Genomic DNA, 24,317 nt, shown 5'->3' on the forward strand with positions numbered 1-24,317 from the left:
CCCCCAGGACCCCACACGCGGCCCAGCCTCCCTGCTCTCCAGAGCCTCACCTGAGCTCAGGGCTGACCTACAGCGCAGCCAGCAGCCTGCAGCCCCTGCGCTTATAAAGCCTCAGGCTGCCGCCCACAGCTCGCTGCAGCCCGCCCCTTCCTGGGCGCGGGCCGGGCCAGCCCCCCACCTACCTGCCTGCCTCCCTCCCTCCCTCCACCAGGAGTTAACCAGCCCCCGCCTCCTCCCCAGCTGCCCGAGATTCCCATCCTCAGAGCCTCCTCACCTGCGAAGAGGGGGGAGTAAGAGCAGGTGCAGGGTGAGGCATGGCTGGCCTGTGCGTTAAAATTCCCGACGGTGCCTCGCTGGGGCAGGGTCACGGGGCAGGGTCGCCTGTGTTTTCTTCAGATCCGGGAATCCCGAAACCTGGGAGCCAGAGAGGAGGCAATCCTGGCGTGAGACTCCCAAGAGGCTCCGTCCCCTTCCCACGCTCCTTGGAGGGCGGGTGGGCGGGCGGGAGAGACTGACCGATGGCGCAGAGTTGCTAGAGGAAGCCTTTACCCCAAACCACTGAGCCACCCTGGCCTGTTGCTCCATGGTTAGAGCTTCTGCCCCGGATTGAAGGGTCGCGGGTTCGAGTTCGGTCAAGGGCACAGGTTCCCCAGCCCTGATAGGGCCGAGTGTGGGAGGCAGCCAATCGATGTTTCTCTCTCTCTCTCTCTCTCTCTCTCTCTCTCTCTCTCTCCCCTCTTCCCCTCCCATTCTCTCTGGAAATCAACTGAAAAAATATCTCAGTGAGGATTAAAAAACAAAATCTCTAAGCTACTGCTGCCCTGCCCACCCCTCTCCTATCCCCCCCCCTCCCCCCTCAGGCACCAGCATCAGGCCCTTTGGGCTTCACGTCTTCACTGGCTCCTTCACTGTCCACAGCCCTGCCTACAATCAGCTCCTCCGTTACTTTCCACATTTGACAGGTGACTATGTGTGTGTGTGTGTGTGTGTGTGTGTGTGTGTGCGCGCGCGCGCGCGCGCGCACGCGGTAAAATATACATAATAAAAGTTACTGCCTTGCCGAGACTGGTTTGGCTCAATGGATTGAGCGTCGGCCTGGGGACTGAAGGGACCCGGGTTCGATTCCGGTCAAGGGCATGTACTTTGGTTGCGGGCATATCCCCAGTGGGGGGTGTGCAAGAGGCAGCTGATTGATGACTCTCTCTCATCGATGTTTCTAGCTTTCTATCTCTCTCCCTCTCTGTACAAAATCAATAACATATATTTAAAAAAAAAAAAAAAAAAAAGTTACTGCCTTAGTGGTGTTTAAGTTTATTGGTTTTAAGAACATTCCTATTGTGAAATCAACAGCCATCATTCATCTCCAGAACTCTGCATCTTGCAAAACTGGATTTCCTGCCCCTGAAGCACTGACTCCCCCAGCCCCTCCTGCTGCCTTCTGTTTTCTTTTCTTGTCTTTTTTAAAAGAATTTCTTTGTAATTTTTATTTATTTATTTTAGAGAAAGAGAGGAAGGAAAGGAAGAGAGGGAATGAGGGAGAAAGAGACATCGACTTGCTGTTCCGCTCATTTATGCGCTCATTGGTTCATTCTTGTATGCGCCCTGACCAGGGATTGAACCTGAAACCTCGGTATTTGGATGATATTCTAACCAACTGGGGAGGCCCTTTGGGGAGGGACGGAGGCCCCCTGCCGTTATGTCACCATGCAAGCAGATTCCCCGGTTTTAAGGGATCAGATGACCCCAGGCCTAGCTGACATCATGAATGCAACCTCACCAGGGACCCTGAGCAAGATCTACCCAGCGAAGCAGCGCCGGATTCCTGACCCACAGAAACGACGAGATAATAAATGTTTGTTGTGTTAAGCTTCCAAGTTTTAGGGTATTTGTGACACAACAGTGAATGACTAATATAGCAGTCACATTGGAATTCTTACATTGGATCCTGGACCAGGAAATAAACGTTAGTGGGACCATTGGAGTCAAAATAAGGTCTGTAGATTAGCTAACAGTATTATAGCAATGCTAATTTCCTGGTTTTACAACTGTCTTATGGTTGTGTAAGATGTTAGCATTAAGAAATATTTTGGCCAAAACCGGTTTGGCTCAATGGATAGAGCGTCGGCTTGGGGACTGAAAGGTCCTGGGTTCGATTCCGGTCAAGAGCATGTACCTTGGTTGCGGGCATATTCCCAGTAGGGGGTGTGCAAGAGGCAGCTGGTCGATGACTCTTTCTCATCGATGTTTCTAACTATCTCTCTCCTTTCCTCTCTGTACAAAATCAATAAAATATTGAAAAAAAGAAAAAAAGAAAAAAAAGAAAGAAATATTTTGGCCAAAACTGGTTTGGCTCAGTGGATAGAGCGTCAGCCTGTGGACTGAAGGGTCCTAGGTTTGATTCTGGTCAAGGGTATACACCTTGGTTGCGGGCACATTCCTAGTGGGGGTTGTGTAGGAGGCAGCTGATGGATGTTTCTAACTCTCTATCCCTCTCCCTTCTTCTCTGTAAAAAATCAGTAAAATATATTTTTAAAAAAGAAGTTAAAAAAATCAATAAAATATATTGTTTTTTTAAAAAAAGAAGGCACAAATTAACAATAACAGGAATGAAAGCCCTAGCTGGTTTGGCTCAATGGATAGAGCATCATCCTTTGGACTGAAGGGTCCCAGGTTCGACTCCAGTGAGGGGCACAGGCCTGGGTTGTGGCCCCATCCCCAGTGAGGAGCATGTGGGAGGTGGTCAATTGATGATTCTCTCTCATCATTGATGTTTCTCTCTCTCTCTCTCCTTCCTCTCTGAAATCAATAAAAATATATTTAAAAAAAAATAAGGACTGAATGAGAGAGAAATACTGGAGGCTCATAAACGTAGATATAAATACCTAAACAGATTATCGCAAAACTGGACCTAGTAATGTATAAAATAAGTAACACACTGCCCACGTGGGGTTTGTTCTAAAAGTGCGAGGTTAGAGATGAGAAATGTAATTAATGCAATGTACCCCTTTAACACGTTAGAGGAGAAAAGCTGTACCATCTCAGTGAATCCAGAGTGCATGTCGCCCGCCCAGCGAGACAGACAGAGCCAAAGGGCACGTCACACCAGTGGGGCAGGTGGCTCAGGGCAGGAGGAGCGGCCGTGGCTGGGCAGAGTATTGAGCCACTTGTTGAAATGGGATCTAGCTGTTGGCAGCTCTCTCTGCAGTGCCGTTTTGCACGGAAATATAAAATCCTCTCCATTCTGAACTGGCACATTTTTATAAGCATAGTTATAATCAAATAACCACCGAGTTTATGAGAGAAAGAAAAGTAAGGTAATGAATTGAGAAATATAAAATTAGGGTGTGGTATCTTGGGGTGGGAGACAGAGAGATGTGATGGAGAGGAGGAGATAGGAAAACTTTGTTAATATTCTGTTTATTGTTAATATTCTGATATTGTTAATATTCTGTTTATCAAACGGAGGGGGCTTATTTAATTACTCATGCCACTATTTATGTATAATTGACATCAATGACTTTGTACGTATCACATAGGTCATAATTTTAAAAAGTGAACTCAACATGCTACTTCCAAACCTGCTATCTCTGGGATTCTCCATCTTACAGAATAATTTCTTTTTCAAATATGTATTTTTCAAAATACATGTTATTGATTTTTTTACAGAGAGGAAGGGAGAGGGACAGAGAGTCCCTCCTGGAATGCAGAGGGCACTCTGCAAAGTTGCTGTCTCTCCGCAGCTCCTATGTTGAGTGTCTGCCCCCTGGTGGTCAGTGCGTGTCATACTTACAGGCTAGTCAGCCAGTTGGCCAGTTGGCTGGTCACTTAGCCTTTTATATATGTAGATTTTATCTTCCTCCACACAGGGCCACTCTGCTTCTCCCTTCCCCTCTCCCCACGCTAAATCGAATACTGAATTCTGGCCCTCCACACCTTCGGCACCTCCATCACCCACCCTGTCCAGCCCAGCGCAGGCTGTCTTTATCCCCGCGTGAGCCGCTGCATCAGCTTCCTGACCGTTCCTCTTGCTCCAACCGGCACTCCCTCCCTCCTTCAGTCCCCCATGCGACCGAGGCCAAGGATAGCATCTCCCAGTGCAGATGTGCTCAGCCGTCTCCTGCTCAGCCCTCGGCGGTATCTTTCCACTGACCCTAGTGTAACCCCAAAGTCATGAAGAGGCGGTTTTTATGGCCAGTGGCTCTGGCTCACCCGTCTCTTCAGGCTCATTTTCTGCCATTCCCAGCTCTCTCACCAAGCTCCAGTCCCCTGGGATCCTCTTCGCTTCCTAATAGACACCTGGACTTTCCATTCAGGCCGGAGGGTCTTCCCGCTGACTAAGCCTATTCCTGTCTCAAGTCCACCCACCCTACCCTCTCATCATCTTATGGTGTCATCTAAAATGTCACTTCAGCCGAGACCGGTTTAGCTCAATGGATAGAGCGTCGGCTTGGGGACTGAAGGGACCCGGGTTCGATTCCGGTCAAAGGCATGTACCTTGGTTGCGGGCATATCCCCAGTAGGGGGTGTGCAAGAGGCAACTGATCGATGACTCTCTCTCATCGATGTTTCTAACTCTCTATCTCTCTCCCTTCCTCTCTGTACAAAATCAATAAAATATATTTAAAAAATAAATAAATAAATAAAAAAATAAAATGTCACTTCATCATCCCACTTTTTAAAAAAAATATATTTTATTGATATTTTACAGAGAGAAGGAAGGGAGAGAGATAGAGAGCTAGAAACGTCGGTGAGAGAGAAACATCAACCAGCTGCCTCTTACACACCCCCCACCAGGGATGTGCCCACAACCAATGTACAATATATGCCCTTGACCGGAATCGAACCTGGGACCTTCCAGTCCGCAGACCGACGCTCTACCACTAAGCCAAACCGGTTTCGGCCATCATCCCACTTTTATTACTTTTTTAAATATATATTTTATTGATTTTTTTTACATAGAGAAAGGGAGAGGGATAGAGAGTTAGAAACATCGATGAGAGAGAAACATAAATCAGCTGCCTCCTGCACGCTCCCTACTGAGGATGTGCCTGCAACCAAGGTACATGCTCTTGACCGGAATTGAACCTGGGACACTTCAGTCTACAGGCTGACGCTCTATCCACTGAGCCAAACCGGTTAGGGCTTTCTTTTTTTATTCTTCATTGCCAGGTGTAGCCTTTGAAAACCTCCCTCGTATGATCTACCTCACTTTTCATGTCCCTGACTTCCAGCCAAGTGCAGATCTCCCGGAACTCCAAGGGCCTGTAGGAAATGGTGGAGCCACAAGGTAGAAAGAGCCTGGGCTCTCCAATGATCAGGTGGGAGCTGGACCTCCAGGTGTTCTCTGTCACAGAGATGTATTAGTTGTGTATGGTGTAAAAATTACTTCAGAACTTTGTGCTTTACGTTAAAAAAAAACAAACACACAACTCGTTATCTCGCTGTTCTGTGGGTCAGGAATTCAAGAGCAACTTATCTGGGAAAGACTCACAGTCATTCATGAGGTCGCATGCAGTCAGGATGTCGGCCAGGGCTGCAGGCACCTGAAAGCTTGCTTGGCTGATATGAACATTCATGTACAAGTGTTTGTACGAACAGATGTTTTCAAATCTCTTAGATATGCATCTAGGAGAGGAATATCTGGGTCATGTGGTAACTGTCTGTTTAACTTCTTGAGAAACTGCCAAACTATTTTCCAAAGCATCTGTACTATTTTACCAGAAATGTATGAGTATACCAATTTTTAAAAAAATATATTTTATTTTTATTTTTTTAAAATATATTTTATTGATTTTTTACAGAGAGAAAGGGAGACGGATAGAGAGCTAGAAACATCGATGAGAGAGAAACATCCATCAGCGCCTCCTGCACAACCCCCACTGGGGGTGTGCCCACAACCAAGACACATGCCCCTGACCAGAATTGAACCTGGGACCTTTCAGTCCGCAGGCTGATGCTCTATCCACTGAGCCACACCAGTTTCTGTGAGTGTACCAATTTCTTCACACTCTTCCTAAAACTTGTTATTGTGTTTAGTTATAATATCCTAGTGTGTGTGAAGTGGTATCTCATTGTGGTTTTGATTTGCATAACCACGTTGTGCCTGTTGGCCATTTTTCTATCTCCTTTGAATAAGTTTCTATTCAAATCCTTTGCCCATAAAATAGGTTACTTGTCTTTTTATGAGTTATAAGAGTTCCTTAAATGTTATAGATACAACTCCCTTGCCAAATATATTATTTGAAATATTTTCTCTCATCCTGTGAGTTGTCCTTTCACTTTCTGAATGGTGTCCTTTTGAAGTTCAACATTTTAAAATTTTGATAAAATCCAATGTATCTAGTTTTCCTTTTGTTGTTGTGCTTTTGCTGTCATATGAAAGAAACCATTATCTAGCCCAAGCTCATGACGTTTATGCTTACGTTTTCTTCTAATACTTTCATAAGGTCTTACATTTAGGTCTCTGATCCATTTTGAGTTAATTTTCGTGTGTGGTGTAAGGTAGATGACCCAGAAGCATTTGTTGACAAGACTATTCTTTCCTCCATTGCATTGTTGTAGCAACCTTGTTGAAAATCAATTGACCACCCTGGCTGGTTTGGTTCAGTGGATAGAGCTCTGGCCTGTGGACCAAAGGATCCCAGGTTTGATTCTGGTCAAGGGCATAAATCTCAGTTGCAGGCTCCTCCCTGGCTTGGGCCCTGGTCGGGGTTTTTGCAGGAGGCAACCAGTGGATGGTTTCTCTCACATCAATATTCTTTCTGTCTTTTCCTCTCTATAAAAGTCAATGAAAAAACTTTCTTGGGTAAGGAGAAAGGAAGGAAAAAAAAAAAAAAGGAAGGAAGGAAGGAAGGAAGGAAGGAAGGAAGGAAGGAAGGGAGGAAGAAAGGAAGGAGAAAGAAAGTCAATTGACCATAAATGCATATTTATTTCTGGGCTCTTAATTTTATTCCATTGATTTGCCTATGTTAATTAGTGTGGATCTGTAGTAAGTTTTCAAATAAAAAAATATGAATATACGAATACAACAACTTTATTCCAAAACTGTTTTCTCTATTCTGAATCTTGTGTGTTTCAATAAGAATTTTATGGATCTCTAATTTGCATGTCATCTTTGCATAGGAACCACGATAACCTTCTCTGTATCCTTCCAATTTTAGTAGATGTGCTGTTGAAGCGAGCAGTCAACGTGAATTTTAGGATCACCTTGTCGATTTTTAAGTCTTTAATTTAGGTCTTAGTAGTCGCTGAAAGTCATAAATGGCTTCATGGGGAATCAACTAAGGGACAGTTGACAAGCAAAACTGACTAGGTCAACGCTGTCGCTTGTAGCAGAACTTCAATCCAGGTCAACAGGTGGTGGTGAAGGTGGCTGAGGGAACAGGACGGGACTCCATGCCAACCCCAGGACAGGTCTCCTTAAATCTCTGGACCTCACTTGTCTCACGTATAAGATGAAGACAGGCCGGGACCGGTTTAGCTCAATGGATAGAGCGTCGGCTTGGGGACTGAAGGGACCCGGGTTCGATTCCGGTCAAGGGCATGTACCTTGGTTGCGGGTATATCCCCAGTAGGGGGTGTGCAAGAGGCAACTGATCGATGACTCTCTCTCATCGATGTTTCTAACTCTCTATCCCTCTCCCTTCCTCTGTACAAAATCAATAAAAAAAAAAAAAAAAAAAAAAAAAAAAAAAAAAAGATGAAGACAGCACCACCTAGCTCACAAACTTTAATGATGGGTAAGTGAGCTGACAAAATTGCAAGGCACAATGTGGGTGCATTAGCTTCATTCTGCCAGTGCAGAGACTGGGTTGGCACAAACTGAAATACCGGGCCCCGGAACGGAACACCAGGACTGTCAAGCTGCAGGCGCGGGAACGCAGCATTGAAGTCAAGCCTTCCCACGGGACGGTCCCCCCGGCATTCAAGGTCTGCCTTCTCCTCAGTCCGTGGCCACCTGACTGCCCTCTCCCACAGAGTGCGGCAAACGTCCCCCCCAAGGCAGACAGTCACCCCCCGCCCACCCGCCACACACCCCCGCCCGGACCGCGCCGTCCCCACGCTCCGCCGCTGGGGTCCGACCTGGACCTAGGCAACGCTGCCTTCCGCCCCTAGCAACCGCTCACCTGCTTCTCTCTCCCTATTGGCCAGCACATTTCCCCTTTTTTTTATTGGTCCGCGTAGATACATCCCGACCAATCCGCGGCAGCCACGGGGAGCCAACTTACTCCCACACAATTTGGGGTGAGCTCGGAGGAGGCGAGTTTTTCCTTTTCTGAATCCGGAGGCATCTTCCTTGTCAAACTACTGTGACTCCCCCTGGAATTCGCTTCAAAACACTTTACGTCCCAGGCCTGTCTGTCCCGCGCCGACTCCCCGCTCCCGGGGGCCGGGCCCCCACGACGCCCCGCCTCCCCGCCGCTCGGAGCGCCGGGTCCCCGCTAGGCAGCGGCCACCCCGCGGGGGACCGTACCATCTGCGGCTGATAATAGGGGGGCTCCCCCTCCCCACCCCAGGGCTGCCCTGTTCCGCACCGGCCGCCCGTGGCATCTCCTGCTCCCCCCACGGGCACGGACCCCCGCGGACATGGCGGTGGGACGCCGGCTCCGGGCCCCGAGGAAGGCCGGCGCGGCGCGGCCGGAGGGCACTTGGTACGGCCCACGCCGCGCCCGCGCTGCCGGAAGTGAGGTGTCCCGCCCGCGGAGTTCCGGCTCGCAGGGGGTGGAGGAGTGTTGTTACCGGGGCGCCTCCGCAGTCGCGGGGTTTGAGCGGGCTCGCGGCGGGGCTCCTGGTGAGTGCGCCGGGCGGGCCGGGCCGGGTGTGGTTGGCGCCGGGGCCGGGCCTTCCCCGGGGTCTCCGGGCCGGGCGCCCCGCCGCCCGTGTCGGTCTGTCACTGGCGGCGGACAGACAGCGGCGCCGCGCGGCCGCTCTCCCCGAGGCCGGGCCGCCGGCGACGCCCGCAGCTTCGGGCGCTCACAGGTGCGCGATCGCGGGGCGACCCGGGCCCCCGCGGTGTCGCCGCTGCATCCTGTCGGCCGGCCGTTTCTCGGGGGCCCCGAGTGGACACTGCCCCGAGGCTTGGGGGGCACCGGGGTTCCAGACGGACGGGCCCGCCCGCTCCCGCGGGGCGCGAGTCCGAGCTGCCAGCCCCGGTCCAGCTGTCACCGGCCCCACCGCGCCCCCGGCGCCTGGGCTCCTGCCGGCCCGGCCGCACGCTCCGCGGCGGGAGATCCATGCCTCCTGCCCCCTCCAGCCTTGGTGCCTGTCCCCCTTCCTCCCTCGGGGCGGCGGCCTGGCCGGCGGAAAGAGCCCTGGATTTGACACAGGACTGACCCAGACTGCCGGGCCGGCGTCCGTGGGATCAGTCAACCACTCAGTTTGCTGTTTGTAAAGTTGGGGAATGTATGCTCTTCTTGGTGTGATGGTTGTGAGGGCGGGATGAGTTTTTATTTTCACCATATGGGCATCCCACAGGTTATCCTTCCTCCCGCACGCAGGTGTCCGGCCAGGGCGATGTTCCGCACCGCGGTGATGATGGCGGCCAGCCTGGCGCTGACCGGAGCAGTGGTGGCTCATGCCTACTACCTCAAGCACCAGTTCTACCCCACGGTGGTGTACCTGACCAAGTCCAGCCCCAGCATGGCAGTGAGTGGAGGGCTCAGGGAGGGAGGAGCTCCGGGAGGGAGGGAAGGAGGAGGTTGCTTGAGACAGAGGCGGGGCTAGAGGTAAGAGAAGTGAAGCGCCAGCAGCTGCCTGACTTTGAATAAATTGTGATGGGGAGGTGGGGGTGGGGTGGGGTCCTGAATGACGAGCGCCAGGCAGAGCAAAGCCAGAAGTGACCTCAAACCATCGCCTCTCTCTCCTCCTAGGTCTTGTACATCCAGGCCTTCGTTCTTGTCTTCCTTCTGGGCAAGGTGATGGGCAAGGTGTTCTTTGGACAGCTGAGGGCAGCAGAGATGGAGGTAAGATGGTTGTGGCCCCAAAGGTGAGGGCCTGGGAGCTGGGCAAGAGAATGTCTGAGTTCCACATCATGTCCTGCCCACCCCCAGCACCTTCTGGAACGTTCCTGGTACGCGGTCACTGAGACTTGTCTGGCCTTCACTGTCTTTCGGGATGACTTCAGCCCCCGCTTTGTCGCGCTCTTCACTCTCCTCCTCTTCCTCAAGTGTTTCCACTGGCTGGCGGAGGACCGTGTGGATTATGTGAGTAATCAGGGGTTACTGGAGCAGACAGAAGCCAGATGGTGGCCAGTGGGCAGGCTTGTGGACTGAGGGGGGCTGGGCTGGGGGTATGGGGTGAGTCCCAGCCTTTCTGACAGGACCCCTCTCTGCTCTGCCTCAGATGGAACGCAGCCCCAACATCTCCTGGCTCTTTCACTGCCGCATCGTCTGTGAGTGAGACCCACGCAGGGGAGAGGCGGGGGAGAGGCGCCAGGACCTGTACTCCAGAGCGCAGGCTGCCCAGCTGTACAGGAAAGATAATTTAGGAAATTAATTTGCATCGTCTCTGTCCTGTTCCACTCCAGAGCCTCTCAGCTGCCTGGCCCCTTAGCTCTTTGCCTCCTCACCTGGAGCTTGGGTTTCCCAGTGCCCCGCTAGGCAGACTGGAGCCCCGGGGGGCAGGTGCAGTGGTATGTGCCCACCTGACTGGAGGCTGGGACCATCCAGTATGGGCTTGAGGGTGGGAGCTGTCTTAGAGCGTGAGATGGCTGCCAGGCCCTGGGCTGACCCCTCCAACCCCCCACGCGGGGGTCCCCACAGCCCTTATGTTCCTCCTGGGCATCCTGGACTTCCTCTTCGTCAGCCATGCCTATCACAGCATCCTGACCCGTGGGGCCTCTGTGCAGCTGGTGTTTGGCTTCGAGGTAAACTGGCTTGGGAAGTTGGGAGGACAAGCCTGAGGTGGCGCTGCATGTGCCTTGAATAACCCAACAAACCTCTGAGCACCTGCTCTGTGGCCCTCGGCCTTCAGTCAGTGCTGGCTCCTAGGAGCGCGGGGAAGCACAGGAAGAGGCGTGTGTGGAGGAGGACCCTGACCTGGTGCTCGGGGAAGGCTTCCTGGAAGTTGATGCCAGAGGAGCTGGCTGCTGGTGGACAAAGGGAGTTAGCTTGATGGGCAGCTGGGGAGGTGTGTCGCTGGCAGAGGAAGAATGTGTTCATTGACAACAGCTCACTTTGTTGAATGCTTCTTGTGTGCCAGGCCCTGAGCTGAGCACTTGACCTGCATCTCTTTTAATTAGCAAAGTAGCATTGTTACAAAGGAACAGCCAATTCTGTCATTTTACAGACAAGCAAACTGTACTTCAGAGAGGTCTATGGGTTGCCAAAAGTCAGACCAGCTAGTGAGTGGAGGGGCTAGGAAGACGCCAGCTGTGTCCAAACCTGTGCTCGTACTACTGTGCCTGCTGTGCGGAGGCCTGGGGTGGCAGTGTGGCTGGAGCAAGCAGGGGCTGCTGCTTAGGCCTCCTCTCCTCTCCTTCCTCCAGTACGCCATCCTGATGACCATGGTGCTCACCATCTTCATCAAGTACGTGCTGCACTCTGTGGACCTTCAGAGCGAAAACCCCTGGGACAATAAGGCCGTGTACATGCTCTACACAGAGCTGTTTACAGGTGACAGGACTGGGCCTCCCTGACCTGGACTAGTATCCCCAGCTCTGCCGCGCAGGCCTGTGACCTGCTGCTCTCTGTACCCCTTTCCCCGCAGGCTTCATCAAGGTTCTGCTCTATCTGGCTTTCATGACCATCATGATCAAGGTGCATACCTTCCCTCTGTTTGCCATCCGGCCTATGTACCTGGCCATGAGGTGAGCCCAGCTGAGCCGGGCCCTGCCACACGCCTCACCCCTGTTTGATCCCTCCCCTTCCTCTCCCAACTTCCACTGAAACTCTCCTTTCAGGCAATTCAAGAAAGCTGTGACAGACGCCATCATGTCTCGCCGAGCTATCCGCAACATGAACACACTGTACGTGGGCTGGCCTAGGCGCCCTCCTGAGCTCTGCTCCAGCTCTGGTCCTCCAGCTCTGGTCTTGACATGTCCTTGGCCTGTTGTAACCAGGTACCCAGATGCCACCCCAGAGGAACTCCAGGCAATGGACAATGTGTGCATCATCTGTCGAGAAGAGATGGTGACTGGTGCCAAGAAACTGCCCTGCAACCACATTTTCCATACCAGGTGGGAGGGGCCCTGGGGAGTCTGCGCCTCAGGGGACAGGCTCTGGGGGGGCAGGTCCCTAGGGACCTGCTCATCATTGCCTGGTCTTGACCGCCAGCTGCCTGCGCTCCTGGTTCCAGCGGCAGCAGACCTGCCCTACTTGCCGTATGGATGTCCTCCGTGCATCGCTGCCAACCCAGTCACCACCACCTCCTGAACCTGCGGATCAGGGACCACCACCTGCCCCCCACCCCCCACCACTCCTGCCCCAGCCCCCCAACTGTGAGTGACTCCTCATTTGGCCATCTGACACTGTCTAGTGCTCGCCTTGGGCTGGGTATGGGAAGTCAGAATCCCTGCCCACTAGCTCAGTCTGGTGTGGTGATGGGGAGGGCATGGGAGGAGACAGAGATGGCTGCTGTCATGTGTAGTCAGTGCTGAGCTCAGAGGACCTGTGGGAGCAGAGGGCATAGCTCCAACAAGCAGCCCCTTGCCTGTGATTTGGACTGTTTCTCATTGCCTCCTGTCCTCTCTCTGCAGTCCCCCAGGGCCTCCTGCCTCCGTTTCCACCAGGCATGTTCCCGCTGTGGCCCCCCATGGGCCCCTTTCCTCCAGTCCCGCCGCCCCCCAGCTCAGGAGAGGCTGCGGCCCCTCCGTCCACCAGCGCAGGTGAGCCTTTTAGGTGCTGCGACCACCAGGGGGGCGGGAGTAGTGGAAACAGAGGCCCCTCAACACCCACCGACTTCCTGTTCTTGCTCGTTAGCAGCGCTTTCTCGGCCCAGTGGAGCAGCCACAACCACAGCTGCTGCTGCTGCCTCTGCCCCGGCACCTGGCTCTGCCCCCGCCTCCGAGGCTGCTCCCGCCCCGGGCTTCCCCTTCCCCCCTCCCTGGATGGGGATGCCGCTGCCGCCACCCTTTGGTAAACAGGGACCCTGGGGTGGTTCTGGTGGGTGAGGGGTGCCAGGCCCAGGCCCCCAGGCTGAGCCTCTACCTCTCTGCAGCCTTCCCCCCGATGCCTGTGCCCCCCGCCGGCTTTGCTGGGCTGACCCCAGAGGAGCTGCGGGCTCTGGAAGGCCACGAGCGGCAGCACCTGGAGGCCCGGCTGCAGAGCCTGCGCAACATCCACACGCTGCTCGATGCCGCCATGCTGCAGATCAACCAGTACCTCACTGTCCTCGCCTCCTTGGGGTACGTCCACACGGGAACCGGGTGGGCGGCAGAGGCATGGAGCTTGCCCTTTTTCTCGTGCCAGCCCGAGATACCCGATTCAGGCCACCTGGTGCCTTTGTACACCCCCCCCCCCCCCCCCCCCCCGCAGGCCTGTCTGGATCTCAGTGCAGAAGTGTGGATTATTAGAGAGCTGACTTTGCATCTTGTTACTTTATCTTTTCCGCAATTCAAATTCCTTCTAATTCTCAGTGTTTTAGTTCGTCTCCTGCACCCTCCTCACAATGTGTTACTGACTGGGAATCAGTGTTCCTGACCTGAGACAGCAAATAAAGTCAGTCACTCAGAGGCACCTGGCCTCACTCAGGTGCTTTGTGGCCACCGTTACCTTATATCAGTGTTTCCCAAACTTCTCTCATGATGAGAATCACCTGGTGGAGTTGTTAAAATACAGATTCCTGAATCCCAACTAGGAAGTGCTAAACCAGAATTTCTGGGAACATAAAGGTAAAATTGTATTCTTAACTTAGTGCTCTAGAGTTAACCAAACCAGTTTCGGCAGTACTTTTTATTTTATATATTTTTATTGATTTCAGAGAGGAAGGAAGAGGGAGAGATAGAAACAGCAATGAGCCGAAACCGGTGTGGTTCAGTGGATGAGCGTCGGCCTGCAGACTGAAAGGTCCCGGGTTCGATTCCGGTCAAGGGCATGTACTTTAGTTGCGGGCACATCCCCAATAGGGGGTGTGCAAGAGGGAGCTGATCGATGATTCTCTCTCATCGATGTTTCTAACTCTATCCCTTTCCGTTCCTCTCTGTAAAAAAATCAATAAAATATATTTAAAAAGAAAGAAAAAGAAACAGCAATGAGAAGAGAGAACCATTGATCGGCTGCCTCCTGCATGACCCCCCACTGGGTATTGAGCCCACAACCCAGGCATGTGCCCTTGACCAGAACCCTTCAGTCCGAGGGCGGACACTCTATCCACTGAGCCAAACCGGCTAGGGCAGTGCTGCACTCTGTTTTGCAGGGCTTGCCAAGGACAAGAGAATCTGCCCAGTCATACCAGGATGCCAAAGCTGGGCTTACCTCTTGTCCCTTTTCTTCCTAGGCCCCCCCGGCCTGCCACGTCGGTCAACCCCACTGAGGAGACTGCCCCTCCAGTTGCTGCTGCTGCCTCCTCCACCAGCATCCCCAGCTCCGAGGCCACCACCCCATCCCCAGGAGCTGCCCCAGCAGCCCCCGAACCTGAAAAGCCTCCAGGTAGCTGCGGCCAGCCTCCGGGGGCAGGGCGAGGGGTTCTCCGTGTTGCACTCCTGACCTCTGTGTCCCCAGCTCCTGAGTCCGTGGGCACTGAGGAGCCGTCCGAGGATGGGGAGCCGGATGCAGCAGAGCTCCGCCGCCGCCGCCTGCAGAAGCTGGAGTCCCCCGTTGCCCATTGACACTGCTCCAGGCCTGGCCCTGCTCCTCAGGCAGCCCTTGCTGGAACACGTCCTGCCACCAAGTGCCAGCTCCTCTCTGTACCAGGGAGCAGTAACCCCCCATCTGAGACAAAGGAGGTGGCATCCCCCAGGCCAAGCGGAAAGAGGCCTAAGGCCCCAGTTGACGCCAGCCCTTACGTCCTTGGGCAGCCAACGGGATCGAGTCAGTTCCAGCCTTCTCCAGCCCTCCAGCCCTGCGTTCCGCGGGGGCCATGAAGGCAGAGCAGCACAGCCTTGAGAAGCCCTCTGAGCCCCACTTGCGTGTGGAGTCACACTGCAGTGCCGAACAGTATTAGCTCCCGTTCCTAAGTGTGGACTCGCGGGTCTGAGGGCAGGCCAGGCCCTGGCTCCCTGACCCACCAAGACTGGTACCTGTGTCCATTTTTTACCCTAAACTCCCTGGAGGCCCTTCGTGGTGGCGGCTGTGTCCCTTATGCCCTGTGACATTTCCATGTCTTACTGGCAACCACACAACTCAGGGAAAGGAGTGCCTGGGGGCAGAGAAGCAGGAGGGCGGCACTGAGGGACACTGCCCGCAAGGCCCCTCTCCCTGTAGCTTGTCTAAAGCGACTGTCCCTGCTCTGACCCAGCGGCCACTGCCCAGCCTCTCCAGGCTGAGGGTTTGTGTCTGCTCCGGAACCACTGAAGCCCCAGAATCTACGGAAGGCCACTTCTCAACTCACAGAACTTGCCTGAAGTTTGAAGAATTAGAGTCACTTCCTTGTATTTTCTTGGGCTTAAAATCTGTCTTTGGATTTGAATGCTTGACCCTAGGGAAGGGGAGCAGGAGGGCCATGCTCCCAGTCTTTCCAGTTCAGAAAAGGCTGGGCAGGGAGGGAACAGGAGCCACGCCTGCCTGTCCCTGTCTTTTCCCCTTGGTTTTGTGTTAAGTGAGTTGCTGGAGAGTTTCAGATGATTATTTAATTTGTAAATATTGTACAAATTTTAATAGCTTGAATTGTATATACAGCCAAATAAAAGCTTGCATTAACAATTGGTAGATCCGGTGTCAGTATCAGTGAGCTGGGCTCCATTTTCTTGCTCAGGCTGTAGACGAGAGTGGCCCGGAATCTTCAGGGATGAGGGTTTATTTAGACAACCCAGCACTGTCCTTGGCGCATTGTTATTAAACGATTAGGAAGATATACCCACATTATATAAAACAGCTCCAAAAGGTGAAGTGCCCTGCCTTAGTCCAGAGAAAGCTAAGCACTGAACCCTGACTTAAGTCTGATTCTGGGGTGGGGTGGGTTTTCCGCCCTCATTACAAGTGTGAAGGTTCATTGGATGGCGATGGCAGGGGCAAAAGGCCAGCGTCCTCATGCCTGCAAACCCCCGGTCCAGCCTTGATACCAGGTCATCAAGCTGGGAAGCATGCCACCTGCTGGGCTGCTAGGAGCTCCCAAGCACCCCTTGTGGGCAAATCAGCTGCAGCGAAGCACTAATTACTGCAGCTGGAAACCCAATCAGGCGTAATGTGCCTCGGCCTCTCCCTGGGAAGGAAAGATGAGCTCCGGCTGACAAGGGCACTGTGCCAGCGCTGCACACGTAACGGAAGGCTCCCAGGACCCATGTCCGTCATCTGTGTTCTCCGCAGCCTCCACAAGCCAGGTCTGGCTGGAGGAAGAGCTTGGAATGTGTGCAGCAGTAAGTCTAAGACCAAGGAAGGCAGGTCCCCAGTGCTTCTGTCCTGTGCTACCCTCCCCTAAACACCAGAGGGGCAGCCAACAGCCTCCAGAATTTGAATAACTGACCCAAGAAGCTCCAATGAAGAAAAAGCAAGAATAGACCAAAATCAGGGGCAGGGGGACAGCAACTAATGCCCCCACTACCTCAGCTGTTCGTAGTGGGTCTCCATGTTAAGACAGCCCTGCCTCAGTGCTGGCATCTGTGCAGACGGTCCTGTTTCCCCCTGTAGGCAAGCAGTCTGCTCCAGAGCCCTTCAGCCCTCACCCTAGTCCGTACCCCAATCCTAGTTGCCTCAACACCGCCTCCCTCCTGAGGTCCCCTGGACTCCGGTCTGTGGGGGATGCTGTTGTGTAGGCTGCTCGGCCAGGCCTCAGAAGCCCTTCTCTAAGAGCCAGGCTTTTAGCTGCTGGTCAAAGTAGCCCTTGATCCGCAGGGTGCCTGTCACCTCATTGACCTGGGTGATCGGGGGCTTCCCCAGCAGTGGGCTCAGAAAGTCTTCCACATCCTTCTGCAGGGCCTGAGGGAAGATGACAAATCCGGCCCGGTCAGGAGACCCGTCACCTCTAGAGGACTCCCATCCCATCAGACCCTGGCCACCCACACACTTACCCAGATGTCTCCCTCCACCTTCCGGATCACAGTCATCTGACGGTTGCCGTGGGTGATGTCGGTATAGACGGGGAGGTTGTGCATCCGAGAGCGCCGCACAAAGTAAGGCAGGTTGGGTGGAGGGTCTGGGACAGGGAGGGATGGGGATAAGCACAGTCTTCCCAGACTTCATCCCACTCAGCCACGGCCTTTCTCCTCACAGTCTGCGGCAGAGCCGCCTCAGACTTCAGTCGGGAGACCCGCTCTTTCCAGAAGGTTAGAGCCAGGACACTGGTAGCCCAAGGCCCACGCAGGTGCCTCAGGAAGGGGCTCAAGAAGAAATTAAGTGAGGGCCAAGCCTCCCTGGACATTTGGGACCAATCCCTGCTCTTCTCCTCTGGGACAGGAAGACTAAAATGAACTCTGGCACCAAGGCGTGGAGATGTACGAGTACTGAACGCCCACCACATGCCGGGCTCTGCACTAATGCTTTGTGGTGTCAAGCAGACTTCTCCATTTTACTGAGACTGAGGTTGGGAGAAACTGACCCAGAACTGCCCAGCTCCCAAGCTGAGTTCTCAGTTATGGTACATGGACTACGGGGGTGAGGATGGGGGAGGGGGAGGAGTCCAAGCCCTTGGGTCTTCTCTCTATGCTTCTCTTCCTGCATGGGAAGACCTTATCCCAGTAGCGTGGATGGATGGTTACTTGTGAAACAGGCCTCCATTCCTGGGCCCTTCCTTGAACATGAAACAGGTACTAGGCCTGTGAGATGTCAAAACAAGTCCTGAAACCCGAGTTCAGTGTCAGCTGGGGCAGGCCAGCCACCAAGGAGGGGTACTTCCCTGTAGCCTTCAAGCCATCCCCATTATCTAGCTCACCTCTGGGGGGCTGCCAGCCACTTGGAGTAGGATAATGTTCATGCTTCGGGGGGTCTGGAACGCGGGTGGGGGGTAACAGGCGTTCCACAAACTGGTATTCATCCACACACTCCACGAAGCTGGGATAACTGGGAGGCCCTTGGGTCTGGCTCTGAGGCAAAAAAGAAAAAGGAAAAAAAAGCAACCATCAGCATACTCACCACCCACCACCCACCCACCACAGCAGAACTTCAGTGAGTAGGGAAAGGGAACATCACAGGTGGAGAGAACGGTGTAAATGAACAGCTGGAGACAGGGGAGCACCAGTCCGTCTGTCAGGGTGCAGATGGGACTGGAGAAGAACTGCAAGCATTCTGAAGGTCCGCCTCTCCAGCCCTCCTGGGACTCAAACAACAAGACCATTAACCGGAAATCAGAGCAATATGGCAGAATTCAGTATCGAAAGTTTCTTTTAAATATTCTACCTTGGGTTAGGCACTTCCACTCATCCCACGTGATCCTCCTTTACCTGGAAGGTCTCAGCCTGATACGCACATGGCCAGGCATCAAAACTACTTACTCTACAGGTATAGTTTTCATTTAATTCTTTTTTTTTTTTTTTACATAAACACTTCAATGACAGTGGAGCATCTTTCCCATGGGCTGTGTGGGTCACCCAGCCAGCCAGGACCCAGACTCAAATGCAGCGCCTCTCACTCTGACTCCAACAGAGCGAGCACGTCGCCCTCGCGCACCGGGCCTTTCACGTTGCGGATGACGGAGCGGCTCGTGTCGTCCAGGGATTCCACGCGGACCTGCGTGCACTGTCCCTGGGAACCGGTCCTGCCTAGCACTTTGGTAACCCTGGCTAGCTAGATAGGCTGCACACGACTCGTGTCCATGATGGCGGCAATAGTCAGATGGAAAGCCATTTAATTCTTATAATTCGGCGTATTTTATCACATCAACCTTTAATCCTCTTACATTCAACAATCTACCCTAAAGTCACACTCCAAATTCTGTCCTCCCATCCTGCAGCTTTAAGATCCTTTTTGGACACTTAATCCGACAGATACCAAGGAGTCCTGATTGGCGCCGGGGTGGCAACGAGGACAGGGAAGCAGGATGAAGTGGCCCGTATGTCATGAGCTCTAAGTTCCCCATGGTGTCGCCAATGATGGGTCCATCTGAGAACCCGTTAGTTTCCCCTTCAAAAAAAGCTAGGCAGCGAGAATCGGTGTGTAGCCCCGCCCAGTGCTGACTCGCCGAGGTGTCCTCCAATCAGGTCCTAACCCCCACACCCGGAAGCGCGCACCAGGTCCTGTCACCTCCCTTCTCAATCTTGTATCTCCCTGGTCGGATACAAGGTCTCCCTGACCGGATTGGAAAACTAAGGCCCAGATGGGAATGCGATTTCCAGGGCTAAAGGATTAACAGTGAGCCTCTGTTATTATATAACACCCCGCCCTCTGCCCGCCTCTCCGTGTCAGCCCTCTCACCAGCCGCCGGAGCGCGCAGCCCGCCTGGACGCCGACCCTCCAGCGCCGCAGCACGGCCGGGAGCAGGGCCGCAGCCATCTTGAACGCCCCCAACTTCGCCTTCTGCGCGCGCAGCCCGCCTAGTCCCACGCTACCTGCTCACGTCCCGCGAGATCGAACGAACGCCTACGCTTGCGTCAGGGGGCGGAGTCACGGAGCCGTGGGCGGTACAAATAGCCGGGGCGATGGTCGGCGCGCAGCAGTGACGCCAGACGCAGCAAGCGCTTCGGACGTGTACGTGCCTCTTCCTTCCTCTTTCTCGACTCCATCTTCGCGGTAGCGGCACAGGCTGCCGATCAGGTAAGAGTTGGGGGCACGACTGAGTCCGGGGGGCTTCAGAGCAGCTTGGCCGCGAGGGCGGAGGGCGCGGGGGAAAGAGCGGAAGAGGGGTTGCTGTGTGGGCCGGGTCCTTGTCCCCACCCGACCTCCGGGCCCTGCCTTCCCCACGTGAGACCTGCGATCGCACCCGGCCCGCCCTCTCTCCCGGAGTATTTCTTCTCTTACAAGCATTCCTTCTCCTCAGACGCCGACATGCAGCTTTTTGTCCGCGCCCAGGAGCTCCACACCCTCGAGGTGACCGGCGGGGAGACTATCTCCCAGATCAAGGTAAGGCTGCGTGGGGCCAGGTGGCCACCGTACTCCTGTGTGCTTGAACTCGCTCCCCGCGGGGACGCTAACGAGCCTGGTCTTTTCGTGTAGGCTCGTGTCGCCGCGCGGGAGGGCATCGCTCCCGAAGACCAAGTCGTGCTCCTGGCAGGCACGCCCCTGGAGGATGAGGCCACTCTGGACCAATGTGGGGTGGAGGCTCTGACCACGCTGGACGTAGCCGCCCGCATGCTTGGAGGTGAGTTGGGGAGGACCATCCTTAGAACTGCTGTAAGCACAGGATGAGGGGAGATCAGCGTCCTTATGCCAGGATGGTTCTTCCTGTTTACCTAAGAATAACTCTTTTTGTTTTGTTACCCTCACCCGAGGATATTTTTTTCCCATTGGTTTTCAGGGGAGGGGGAGAGAGAGAGAAACATTGATGTGAGACAGACACATCTGCAGTATGTAACCTGCAACCCAGGTACATGCTCTTGACCAGGAATTGAACCAGTGACCCATTTGTGTGCAGGCTTGGCGCTCTAACCACTGATCATGCCAGCCAGGGCAGAATTAATTCTTTAAAAATTTCTTACTGTCGTTGCCCTAGCTGATTTAGCTCGGTGGATAGAGCGTCAGCATGCAGACTGAAGGGTCCAGGGTTTGATTCTAATTAAGGACACATGCCTGGGTTGTGGTCTTGATTCAGGAGGCAGCCAATCAATGATTTCTATCATCATTGATGTTTCAATCTCTTCCTCTCTGAAATAAATAAAAATCTATTTTTTCAAAATTACTGTTGAAAGTATTACACACGTCTCCTCCCCCTCACCCTTCCCTCCTCCCCAGCACATGTCCGCCTCCTTATTGCCTGTGTCCTTTGGCAGCAGTAACTGTTGAGAGGTCCCTGGAAGACTGAACTAGAGTGTAGTTCTATTTCAGTCACTTACTAGATCTTTGCCTATTTCCCAGTTTCCTCGTTAAAATTAGGAGGTTAGACCAGACCCCCTTCAGTTGTTATTTAAAGTCAAGGGGCTAGAAAATCCTGAAGAGGAACCTAGAACATGCCAGGCTAAGATTCCTGGTCAGATGTCACATCTCTGTTTTGTTCTCATTTCCTGTTGAGCCCAGCTCACCTTTTTTTTTTTTTTTTTTTTTTTTTTTTTTTTTAATATATTTTATTGATTTTTTTACAGAGAGGAAGGGAGAGAGATAGAGAGCCAGAAATGTCGATGAGAGAGAAACATTGACCAGTCGCCTCCTGCACACCCCCCACCGGGGATGTGCCCGCAACCAACGTACATGCCCCAGACCAGAATCGAACCTGGGACCCTTCAGTCCGTTTCGGCCCCAGCTCACCTTTAAAGGCTTGAGTTGAGGGAGAAAGAATTCTGGGTGGGGCCTTCTCCTAACCGCTTGCTGCTGTTTCCCTCCACAGGAAAAGTCCATGGCTCCCTGGCCCGCGCTGGGAAAGTCAGAGGGCAGACCCCCAAGGTAAGTGAGAGGATTAGTGGTGTCCTTGGACTTAGTTTTTCACTGTCACAGATAAGACCCTTGACTTTTGACCAGTCTTCTCCCTCCCTGGTAATGAACCCGAGGGAAGAGATGGAAGATGTCAGCCAGGGTTTGATCAGCCTTCCCCTTTCCCAGGTGGCCAAGCAGGAGAAAAAGAAGAAGAAGACTGGTCGGGCCAAGCGACGGATGCAGTACAACCGGCGTTTTGTCAATGTCGTGCCCACCTTTGGCAAGAAGAAGGGCCCCAATGCCAACTCCTAAAGTCCTTTGTAATCGGGTTTTCTCTAATAAAGCCACTTAGCTCAGTCATCTCGTTTCATCTTAATTTGCAGGGGCTCAGGGGGAGAGAGGCTTCTAGGGCTGGTGGTGTGTCCACTAGAACAGTGAGGTCTCACTTTGGTGTCTTGGTATTGCCAAGTGAGGCAGATGCCCTGGATGGGCAGAGAGGGAGAGGGAGGTGGTAAACTATAAGAAAAGGCTTTCCTTCAAATGTAGAGTAACAGAAGATAGGAGTCATCGTGGGTGTTTATAGAGGCAGCAATGGACGGGAGGAGTTCTAGGAGAAAAATGTCAGGGAATGCCAAGCTGGCCTTTTCCTGAACTTGGACCAGCTGTGGCTTGGTGGGGCTCAGTGCAGAAATTGTTTCCAGCTTTGGGAAGTACCACTGATGATTTGGCGCTGTGGGGACCTTGTTTGTGCTGATTGCATGACTCGTCTTGCTAGTCTAATCAGAACTCGGGCTGGTCAGCTGCTTGGTTCACTGTTCCCAAAAGTTGAGTTCTCTGAACTGATTTAAAGTTCCCTGCTAGCCACACCTGCATACCCACATGCTTATTCTAATATTTTTGATCATGCTGCTGCTGAGAATAAAGCCCACGGGGTAAAGAAGGACCTTGGGCTCTAGACTTAGACTGCCTTGAGTTTTGATCCTTATTCCATTTATAATATCTCTGGCCAGGTAGCTCAGCATTGGCCCAATATGCCAAGGTTGCAGGTTTGATCCCTGGTCAAATGAGCAAATATGGGGAGCAACAAATCAATATTTCTCCCTTAAATTGGCTAAAATCAACTTAAAAAAGCCTAATTGCCCAGCCTGCATGGTTCAGTGGTTCAATTCCCATTCAGGGCAAATGCCAGGGGTGCGGACTTGATCCCCAGTGTGAGGTGTACAGGAAGCAGCTCATCAATGATAACATCATTGATGTTTCTATCCTCTGAAATTAAAATTTTGACCATTTTTATTATATATATATATTGATTTCAGAGAGAAACCTGCAACCCAGGCAGGTGGGGCCTTTCAGTTCACAGGCCAATGCTCCATCCACTTAAACTGGCCAGGGTAAAATACATATATATATATATATATATATATATTTTTTTTTTTTTTTAAATATATATTTTATTGATTTTTAACAGAGAGAAAGGGAGACAGAGCTAGAAACGTCAATGAGAGAGAAACATCGACCAGCCGCCTCCTGCACACCCCCCACCGGGGATGTGCCCGAAACCAAGGCACATGCCCCTGGCAGGAATCAAACCCGGGACCCCTCAGACCGCAGACCGACGCTCCACCACTGAGCCAAACCGGCTTCGGCAACATATATTTAAACTAATTTCTGCCATTGTCTCTGAAGAAGCTAATATTCTCACCGAGGATATTCTTTGTCCATTGACTTTTTTTAGAGTGGAAGAGAGGGATTGGGGAAGAGAGACATATCAATTGCTTGCCTCCCGAACTGTCCCAACCTGGACTGGGGAATGAACCCCAAGCCAGGGCAGTCTAACCACTGGTATACCCTGGCCGGGGCATCTACGTACTATCATCTCTTGACAGTTGTGAGGATTAAATGAAGGCCAGAAAGTGCTTGGATCTGCACTTGGCCACGTAGTAAGTACAAATATATTGGCTGTTTTTGTCTCTGAAGTTACACCTGGTGCCCTCACTTATAGGAATTTAGATTCAGGTGGAGGAAGTGAGGAAACTAAATTGTTAACAGCCTTAAAGTAAGTGTAGGGGAATGTAATGAAGGGAGTTGGGTAAACACATACTATCCTAGGAAAGGTCTCTGAAGACCTGAAACAAGTTGCTAATCAGATGGTAAGATGGTGAACCAACCTTCCAGCGGAAAGAACTGCAGTCGGACGTGGAGTTTAGGTCCATACAGTGGAGAGTCATCAGGGCCAGGCCTGGGTTTAAGCAAGGGCCCGGTGTGATCTGACTGACCTGACATTTCACCAGGCTGATGTTTCTGGAGGGCCGGCAAGAAAGGTATTGATTGGCAAGGAATGCCGAGCACCAGTGGTGATGTGAAAAAATGGACAGACTGCCGAAACCATTTGGCTCAGTGGATAGTGCGTCGGCCTGTGGACTGAAAGGTCCCGGGTTCGATTCTGGTCAAGGGCATGTACCTTGGTTGTGGGCATGCCCCCGGTGGGGGGTGTGCAAGAGGCAGCTGATCAATGATTCTCATTAATGTTTCTAACTATCCCCCTCTCTTCCTCTCTGTAAAAGATCAATAAATATATATATATATTTTAAAAAATGAACAGACTTGTCTCACTGCTTCACTCTTCAACTCGCTTTAAACAAACTTGAAGGTCATTAAACCCATCTGGATCTTGGTAAAGAAATATATGATTGATATTGAAATAAGTACAAGGTATTTTGAAGGCAGAACTAACTGTAGGTGAGATTGGATGTGAGAGGTGAGGGACTAAAGAATCAGGGCTTGCTGAAA

At 52.6% G+C, this 24,317-nt stretch overlaps 3 protein-coding genes, 1 non-coding gene and 1 pseudogene across 11 annotated transcripts; 2 read left to right on the plus strand and 3 right to left on the minus strand.

Moving 5' to 3' along the window:
- The first annotated feature begins 152 nt into the window (after positions 1–152).
- Positions 153–15,803, plus strand: SYVN1 (synoviolin 1). Of its 7 annotated transcripts, none has more exons than XM_036430422.2 (16): positions 153–165; positions 9,510–9,645; positions 9,870–9,962; positions 10,050–10,202; positions 10,342–10,390; positions 10,761–10,864; positions 11,486–11,612; positions 11,707–11,806; positions 11,900–11,965; positions 12,059–12,175; positions 12,273–12,436; positions 12,695–12,823; positions 12,918–13,073; positions 13,156–13,342; positions 14,434–14,585; positions 14,658–15,803. In XM_036430422.2, the coding sequence occupies exons 2-16, from the start codon at positions 9,514–9,516 to the stop codon at positions 14,762–14,764; spliced, it is 1,836 nt and encodes a 611-aa protein (XP_036286315.1). In that variant the 5' UTR covers positions 153–165; positions 9,510–9,513; the 3' UTR covers positions 14,765–15,803. The 7 variants fall into 7 exon arrangements, with proteins under 7 accessions (XP_036286315.1, XP_036286312.1, XP_036286313.1 ...); XM_036430419.2 differs by lacking the exon at positions 153–165 and adding an exon at positions 8,659–8,808 and having other exon boundaries at positions 12,921–13,073; XM_036430416.2 differs by lacking the exon at positions 153–165 and adding an exon at positions 8,660–8,808.
- Positions 7,078–7,184, minus strand: LOC118714974. Its single transcript, XR_004986727.1, has one exon. It is a non-coding gene; the product is annotated as a U6 spliceosomal RNA (small nuclear RNA).
- Positions 15,710–19,568, minus strand: MRPL49 (mitochondrial ribosomal protein L49). The gene is made up of 4 exons (XM_036430453.2): positions 19,440–19,568; positions 17,962–18,112; positions 17,102–17,226; positions 15,710–17,009 (listed from the first exon to the last, which is right to left on the minus strand). The coding sequence occupies exons 1-4, from the start codon at positions 19,515–19,517 to the stop codon at positions 16,863–16,865; spliced, it is 501 nt and encodes a 166-aa protein (XP_036286346.1). The 5' UTR covers positions 19,518–19,568; the 3' UTR covers positions 15,710–16,862.
- LOC118714971 lies at positions 18,446–19,379 on the minus strand (annotated as a pseudogene).
- A 70-nt stretch (positions 19,569–19,638) lies between the features above and the next one.
- Positions 19,639–21,887, plus strand: FAU (FAU ubiquitin like and ribosomal protein S30 fusion). Of its 2 annotated transcripts, none has more exons than XM_036430451.2 (5): positions 19,639–19,778; positions 20,002–20,084; positions 20,178–20,322; positions 21,502–21,628; positions 21,683–21,887. In XM_036430451.2, exons 2-5 carry the CDS (start codon positions 20,010–20,012, stop codon positions 21,837–21,839), a joined length of 504 nt encoding a protein of 167 aa, XP_036286344.1. In that variant the 5' UTR covers positions 19,639–19,778; positions 20,002–20,009; the 3' UTR covers positions 21,840–21,887. The 2 variants fall into 2 exon arrangements, with proteins under 2 accessions (XP_036286344.1, XP_036286345.1); XM_036430452.2 differs by having other exon boundaries at positions 21,502–21,557; positions 21,714–21,887.
- The last annotated feature ends 2,430 nt before the right edge of the window (positions 21,888–24,317 follow it).

Source organism: Pipistrellus kuhlii, unplaced genomic scaffold (genome assembly GCF_014108245.1).
Source record: "Pipistrellus kuhlii isolate mPipKuh1 unplaced genomic scaffold, mPipKuh1.p scaffold_m20_p_109, whole genome shotgun sequence".
Taxonomy (NCBI): domain Eukaryota; kingdom Metazoa; phylum Chordata; class Mammalia; order Chiroptera; family Vespertilionidae; genus Pipistrellus; species Pipistrellus kuhlii.